Source organism: Electrona antarctica (genome assembly GCF_951216825.1).
Source record: "Electrona antarctica genome assembly, chromosome: 23".
Lineage (NCBI taxonomy): Eukaryota > Metazoa > Chordata > Actinopteri > Myctophiformes > Myctophidae > Electrona > Electrona antarctica.
Window position 1 is genome coordinate 12308664 of NC_136804.1, and position 8412 is coordinate 12317075.

The window sequence follows — 8412 nt, forward strand, 5'->3', positions numbered from 1 at the left end:
GGTGTAGGCATCGACCATAGCCCGGAGGTAGGAAGGAGCTGTTCCTTTCACTGCCCTATAGGCTAACACCAGGGTTTTGAACTGGATGCGAGCCGCTACGGGGAGCCAGTGTAGAGAACGGAGAAGGATGGTTGTGTGGGAGAACTTGGGGCGGTTGAACACCAGACGAGCCGCAGCTTTCTGAACAAGCTCCAGAGGTCTGATGGCAGATGCCGGAGCACCATCAAGGAGGGAGTTGCAGTAGTCCAGGCGGGAGATGACGAGAGCCTGGATGAGCACCTGGGCTGCCTTCTCCGTGAGGAAGGGGCGAATCCTCCTGATGTTGTAGAGGAGGAATCTGCAGGACCTTGTCACTGATGCGATGTTTGCCGAGAACGTCAGTTGATCGTCCAGGGTCACACCCAGATTCTTCGCAGTCCGAGTTGAGGTCACCACAGCATTATCAATGGTGATGGCCATGTCTCGGTGCGGACAGCCCTTCCCCGGGAGGAACATCAGCTCGGTCTTGTCCAGGTTGAGCTTCAGGTGGTTTGTCGACATCCACTCCGAGATGTCAGCCAGACAAGCAGCAATGCGTGCCCAGCACTCAGAGAAGCAGACAAACGGAAAGGAGAAAACAAACTTGATACAACTAACTGGATTCATGACTGGACCTCCATTGTTTTGTGTTACACTCACTGCTGCAGGATCACTCCCAGACCTGGCTGTGAAGGAACGAGCCAAGAAAGTTTGGAAGGTGAAAATGGTCCGGCCGTGCCCGTATGTATTTGGTTTCGGAACCCCATCTGAAAATATGTTGTGCCAGGGACCTAGGTGAGACCGCCATACAAGATCTGTGTTGTTAAAATCTTTGAAGAATATAAATAAAATCACACCTGTGTGCTGTAAAGTGAGGGGCGCTCTTATCATCGTACATCAGGGATGTCAAACTCAAATACACAGTGGGCCAAAATAAAAAATAAAATGGTACAAGTCGAGGGCCGGACTGTGTTTCAACACACGGGCACCGGTCAGGAGGACGTCCCAGGCAAACAGCAAAAAAGTAAATGCATTAAAAACTGAAAATGCATTATTATTAAACTCAGTTTCCTGTTCTATGATCCTCACCAAGCACTGCTTTCATAGTAAAATGAGAAAGTAAATCAAATCAAATGCATTGTGGGACTTGTAGTATTATGGTGGTCCGTACAATATACTAGAGGGCCAGTTCTAATACTAATTAAATATCATCCCGCGGGCCAAAGATAATTCATTCACGTGCCTGATTTGGCCCCCGGGCCTTGAGTTTGACATATATGTCGTACATCATCATGACATGACGTAGGCTAACATGCCGATTTGCTCATCCACATATAACGTAACTTCTCCATTCATTGTTAATGGGAATTTTATGTAGGACAAAAATCACACCCGTGTGAAGTGAGGGGTGCTCTTGTTGTACATCATCCAATAATAAATATACTTCTTCATGAATTAATTTGTCAACTTATGTTATATCTTTTAACCATAAAAAAATCACACCTGTGTGAACTGCATGTGAATTAAGTGAGGGGTGAAAAACTCATCTTTTCATCATGACATGTAAGATGACAACTGAATTTATGTGATTGGTTAGCCGATTTGCTCGTCTACATATGACGTAAATTTTCCTTTCATTGTCAATGGCATTTAATGTTTGTTGCCACAAATTTACGTCATATATTTCAAGCACATTTCAAGACGTAAATTCTCCTTTCATTGTTAATGGCAAAAGTGAGACATGACGGGACGAAAAGATGTATATAGGAGGGGCTAGCGCCCCTCAAGAATTTGCTTGTCTACATTATGATGTAAATTCTCCATTCAATGGGAATTTAATGTTTGTGTAGGACAAAAATAGCCGATTTTCTCGTCCACATAGGACATGAATTCTCCATTCATTGTCAATGGGAATTTAATGTTTGTGTAAGCCCCTCAAAAAAAATAAAAAAAGGCAGATCTACAAGCTCACAACGCATCGCGACATGATGTAGATCGGCTATTTTTGAACTGATTTTGATATAGGCTATATCAACAGATTTAGAGGGGGACCCCCTGTAACCTCCTCAAGGACCCCTGAGGGTCCCCTGATCCCACTTTGAGAACCACCACCACTAAAAGTAGGCTAAAGGAAATTATATATTCCTCTTAATGAATAAATTAATAATTAATAATTAATTTATTATTCATTTAATCATCTTATCCGAGTTCTATGAAATTAGTAGTTATATACACAGTTATGATAGCTTAATTATGTCTGAATGGAGTGCAGTAGTGCACTGAAAGAGAACATGACCGTTGTGATGTCACACCATTGAAAGTAATTGAAATTGACCATGTAGTCATTTACTGACAAGTTGGAGGTCAAGAAAGCCAACAGAAAAAGGGAGTTACTTCGAATCTCAAGAGGAAGTGCACCGGGTTGTCTGGTTGAGTCATTACTAGGAAATTATTACTGGTCTGTACGTGGACCATTGGTTGAGAAACTGTGGGATGTATACACAATACACATGATGCATAGCAAGTGTTACAAAAGCCCATATCCTCACCCAACACAACAGTGGTCCCCAGGTTAATTCTAAGTCAGGGTGGTCCCTCCTTCACAATCAGTTCAAAACCCCTGAAGTAAACCCTGGTCTGGGCTTTATGTGATGTATTATTTTTGTGTATTTTTGTTTAATTTATATAACATGAGCATGCACAGGATTTATGGGTTGAGGTTTGACTCTCCCTGTCAGCTCACTTAATAATTATATCTTAAACTAATCATTTTAGTAATGCCCTCAATCTTTGAGGACGGAATTGGTGCAATTTGGGGCGCCCAAAAATGCCCATGTATGGTGCCGAAATTGGGGCTGTGGTTGGCCACTGTGATTGGCTGGAAGGTGTGCCATTCCTCACTGTGATTGGCTGAGCATCGCATAACGGTTGCGCCACAGGGGACACCCTTTATATATAAGTGACAGAGAGATGTCATAAGAGACAGATTGTGAAACACTCTCCTCATACCACCTCTCCTCAGTGGCTGGAGCAATTGATCTGAATTTGAGCACGGGCATTGACAATGCAATCCTGGGGAGTGTGGTTGCCCGTATAGGCAATATAATACATGTGATGTCACTGAATATTGTTCAATCATATGAGGGCAAAAATGAAATTAAATGTATTATTACTAGTATAATTATAATAACAACAACAACAACAAATCCCAGATTAAATAAAGATGACCTCTCCTCAAAGACACTAATGCTCTATTGATATGAGGCCTGTGTATGTGCTTGCTAGAGAGGACTAAAGTGAAACTGCTTTAACCACTTTCAACCTAACAGCCTGTCATAGGGCAACTGTTGTGATTTTGGTTGACCAACCATTCTGGTTAAAGGCCTGGACAAATTACCATTAAGAGTCTCACTGTGACCAGAGGTGAGACAAGGACAAGAACAGAATGTACAGCCATAGATTATAGAACATGCATCTTGTATCATTGTGCACGTCAGTCTCTGATAAAGTAGTTGATGGTCATCGTACCACATGTATCAAATATGCTTATGTAGACGAATGATTTTTGAGGGGCGCTAGCCCCTTCTACAGCTTTTGTCCCCACATGTCTCAAGATTTGCCATTGACAATGAACGGAGAAATGACGTCAGAATTCCGCTAAATATGACAAATTAAACATCAAAACATTACATGCCATTGACATTGAAGGGAAACTTTACGTCATATGTAAACGAGCAAATCAGCTAACCAATCACAGCAACGGGCATTCTGATGCCCCTAACTGAGGGCCCCTAACTGAGTGTGCGCCCCTAACTTCACACAGGTGTGATTTTTTTCTGTATAAGTTCCCAATGGGTTCCCAGAACTCTGCCTTTATACCTCCCGAGCAGGGCCCAAATTAAAGCCTTACCTGAAACCGAACCATAGCATGTGGAATTAAATCCAGAAACTGTGTGAAAATGCTGTATGTTTCACAGCACTTAACACTTACCAGTAGTCAAGAATAGCTACTTGTTACCCATAGCTACAGTGTAACACACCAGAGTGTAGTGTACTGAGCAACACACATTTTACGGTTTCAAGGGAATGTGGTGTAACCACCAGAATGTAGTGTACTGAGCAACAACGGAGTAACGGAGGCGGTTCTGTGGGAGGAGTTTGGCAAGTGAACACAGAGCTGAGAATACCTGTACTCATATAATACAACACTCTAGTGCAGGGCAACAACAGGTTTATCGCTTGACCTTTATACTACCTGACTAACTAAGAGCCAAGCAAACCACACTTGATTTGCATTGCAGTGATTATCTCTCAGGAACATGGACCTGACAGCAGAGAGTCACTATATCCCTTTGAGTGATGGAAACAAAATGCCTTTGATAGGATTAGGAACTTATGGGGATCCCCGGACGGTAAGATGAAAATAACATTTTTTTATTCCACCATCAGAACAGTGATTTCTGGCAACCTTAGTTCAAATAATTATGTAAGGAAAGCTAAACTTTTCAATAATGTAATATATCTAACAGAAAATAACAGAAATAATTGCATACAGAGTAATTATAACTTGACACTACTAAAGATATATGATGTTTGTGTGTTTGCTAGACTGCTAAGGAAACTGCACTTCAATCAGTGAAATTGGCTATTGAAACCGGATATAGACACATTGATGGGGCTCTGGTGTACTTCAATGAGCATGAAGTTGGGCAGGCCATTCGGGACAAACTTGCAGATGGGACTGTGAAGAGAGAGGACATCTTCTACTGTGGGAAAGTTCGTCAGAACATACATATGTCTGTGATAGAGGGATTCTCTTCAAAACCTTTAGAAATGTGGATGTGATCTGCTGGTTAATATCATGTCTTTTGATTTTGATTGACATGCAGCTTTGGAACACGTTCCATCCCCCAGAATTGGTACTACCTGCTTTGGAGCGAACCCTGAAGACCTTGCAACTTGACTATGTTGATCTATACATTATGGAAATGCCTACTGCCTTCAAGGTATAATGTATACTATATGTCATATTCGGCATCCCATTCAGGAAATGTCACCATACTGTATTTAATTTAGTATGGTGATAACAGCATTGCATCAATGGAATACAATCATATGATCATATGATCCCAGTTAACATTATAGCATCTCCTGGTTGAGAAGTAAGTAAGTAACCACTTTAACCAGCATATACTGGGCCTATAGTGATCCTCACATCTATCCACACACCTACGGTTGCACTGCCGATCTGACTCCATATATATGCAGATCTATGTATCTGTCAGTTCTTGTCGCTTTTATGCCCACATATGGAGATCACTGATGACATATATGCCATATATACTGATGCTTTTTTTTTTTCGTAGAGCGTTGTGAAATTCTTTGTCTGTTTTATAAAGCCAGGAGACACATTTTATCCCAAGGATGAGAATGGCAAATGGGCCTACCATGAAACAGACCTCTGTGCTACATGGGAGGTGAGACACACACACACACACACACACACACACACACACACACACACACACACACACACACACACACACACACACAGTTCAAGCAGTTCACTCCTCGTTGATATTAGGACGTTTGTCCTACTTTCAATCTATTACGTAACTTGAGCAAAACATTTGTTTTGTTCTTTCTTAATTAAAAAAGAATAGGGTAGCAGATAATTTTGTATACACAGCCTACAAACCCTCTGTTGTATTTTTGTCCCAGATTGTGTCTTAACCTCCAGTGAACAAAACCATAAAATATCATACTATTGAATAAAGGCCAAAGTCCAGCTGCAGCAAGTCATGTCGCCCTGGCTGTATGATCTTCCCCGGGTTCAATGTGCTAGTACATTCTGACTATTTGTTTTTCCCACTTAAAAAAGGCAATGGAAGCTTGCAAAGATGCTGGACTGGTCAAATCTCTGGGAGTGTCCAACTTCAACAAGCGGCAGCTGGAACTGATTCTAAACAAACCTGGGCTGAAACACAAACCTGTCTCAAATCAGGTAGACACACGTAATCAGACCTAAGCTTGGCCGATTACAGTTATTATAGGCAAGGTGCAATTGACTCAATTATGACCACTACTGGCTCATGGACCCAGCGTGAAAGATATTATTTTATCTTATGTACTTTGAATCACCCGTTCATTTTGTCATACACAGGTTGAATGCCATCCGTATTTCACTCAGCCAAAGTTGCTTGAATACTGCCGACAGAAAGATATCGTCATTGTGGGATACAGCCCCATAGGAACATCCAGAGATGCTTCATGGTATGCTGGAGAAATGTGTTATTCATTACACTGTGATAACCACTTTCAACCTGGAATTCCTATTTTGGTCACTTTTCAGCTGAAAATGTAAAGAGAATGATAATGCAAAGAATGGGAAAGCAGCATGTCTAATCTATCTGTCTCACTGAGGCCATGATATAAGTACTTTTCTGTGTGTTGGTCAATTTCCCATTCATTTCAATAGGGTAAACCTCACATGCCCACCCTTGCTGGAAGATGCAGTTTTGGTATCTATTGCCAAAAAGTATCAAAAGAGCACAGCCCAGGTGGCCCTACGTTTCAATGTCCAAAGAGGCGTGGTGGTCATTCCAAAGAGCTTCAGCCCCCAGCGCATAATGGAGAACTTTCAGGTGTCAACCCAAGTTTATTTATATATTGAACATTTCATACGGCATTTATTCGTTTATTCAGTGTGTGGACCTCTAAAACATGCTTGTTTTGTCAATCTTTGCAGATATTTGACTTTTCGCTTTCTGAGGAAGAGATGAAGGCAATCGAGGGGCTGAACAAGAACATTCGTTTTGTGGAGCTTCTCATGTGAGTAGGCCGGCCTACACAGCAGACAGATAAGCAAATAACAAATGATCTTATAAACACTGTATGCACAAGAAAATAAAGGTGTCAGCTGGAACCGAAACTACTTCTTCAGAGTGATGCCAAGAACCCTTAACATTTAAACCCTAGCATATAGTAATAGTCGGCATTGGGCGCCTTAACCCAGCTTTCGGTTCATCCTGCAGCGCCAGTTCTGCTTACCAAAAGTGGCCCACTGGGCGCTGGCATTCCACGCCCGGCTCCGAGTCGGCGAGCCGAGCCTCTTACCCATTTAAAGTTTGAATTAAATACGTTGAGATCGTTTCGGCCCCAAGACCTAGAGTTCATGGACCTCGGGTCCCCCAGGGAACTACACTTGGTCTCCAAAAATGTTCCCTACACTAAGGGTACATTCGGATATGCACACCAGGAGCGCAGTATTAGTTTATTGCACAGTGTGCCCAGTGCGCTATATCCGAATGCATCCTTAATCTCTATTTTGACAAATGTTCACCTAGCTAAAGACAGGCCCAGAAGAGGGACACTATAGAGGGTATGTGCATGATGCATAAAGTGAGTTTATGGTAGTTTGGCGTTGTTTAATGCAATCAGATAGATCTGTTTGGATGTAGGGGCTGTGAAGGCCATAAAGTAGTTTTTGTTTGCCACTCAGTAGGCATTCCCGCATAACTTCCGGGTATGATGTCATGCGCATACCCTCTATATGAAAGCCATGATGCCTTAAAAAATACTCTATATATGGTTCCTCGAATAAATGTGACCCAAAAAAGTTGAATGAAGAACCATTCACTAAAGGTTCTTTAGTACGTGATTGTTCTTCGTGGAACCATAGCTTTTGTGTATTACTTTACTTTGACAGGTGGAGTGATCACCCTGAGTATCCATTTCATGACGACTTCTAGAGCCTTCGATGAAGACACCTCTATATTTCAACAAATAAACACATACTTTAATACTTTATAGCATTGTCTCTCATTTCATTTACTGTATTTATAATAATGAATTTGAAATATTGACTTGGACCAGCAGGTGTCACTGTCAACCAAACCTACAACCATATAACTCAACACTTCTGTTTCTGGCTGATATTTGTAACTTTAACTTTGTTTTTTTGTCAATTGATTATCAATGCCACAGAGAGTATTTTCTATTTTGAATAACAACAATAGTTTTGTATTTAAGCTTGTTTTATTTCATGTAAGATACAAATAAAAATGCAACTAAAGAAGGCTACACAGCACAATCCTGTTTTTGATTGATTGAAAATTGTATTAACAGTTTGCAGAATTACAGTACATTTCAAGCACAAACTCAATACAAAGGCTGTTAACTGTGTGGACGACCCAATTAAGCATTACACTTGTTTACAACAGGGTCCACCATGTTCAATTCATCAAATGTTACCCTTTACTCACTTGTAACTGAATAGTACGGGCCTATGAGTAGTATTTATATTTATTTTTGTGCAGAGTCAGAGTGGACTTAATGTAAGTCGGAGTGCAACGTATTCTACTATTATGTGTACTTTTCAATTTAAATGTTACA

General features: G+C 41.2%; 1 protein-coding gene across 2 annotated transcripts; it reads left to right on the forward strand.

Annotated features, from left to right (window-relative positions):
* The first annotated feature begins 417 nt into the window (after positions 1–417).
* LOC306916615 (aldo-keto reductase family 1 member D1-like) lies at positions 418–8090 on the forward strand. 2 transcript variants are annotated; one of them, XM_079494570.1, is made up of 10 exons: positions 418–813; positions 4320–4430; positions 4627–4794; positions 4908–5024; positions 5418–5495; positions 5900–6022; positions 6182–6291; positions 6497–6662; positions 6767–6849; positions 7727–8090. In XM_079494570.1, exons 2-10 carry the CDS (start codon positions 4338–4340, stop codon positions 7767–7769), a joined length of 981 nt encoding a protein of 326 aa, XP_079350696.1. In that variant the 5' UTR covers positions 418–813; positions 4320–4337; the 3' UTR covers positions 7770–8090. The 2 variants fall into 2 exon arrangements, with proteins under 2 accessions (XP_079350696.1, XP_079350697.1); XM_079494571.1 differs by lacking the exons at positions 418–813; positions 5418–5495 and having other exon boundaries at positions 4279–4430.
* Positions 8091–8412: the final 322 nt, after the last annotated feature.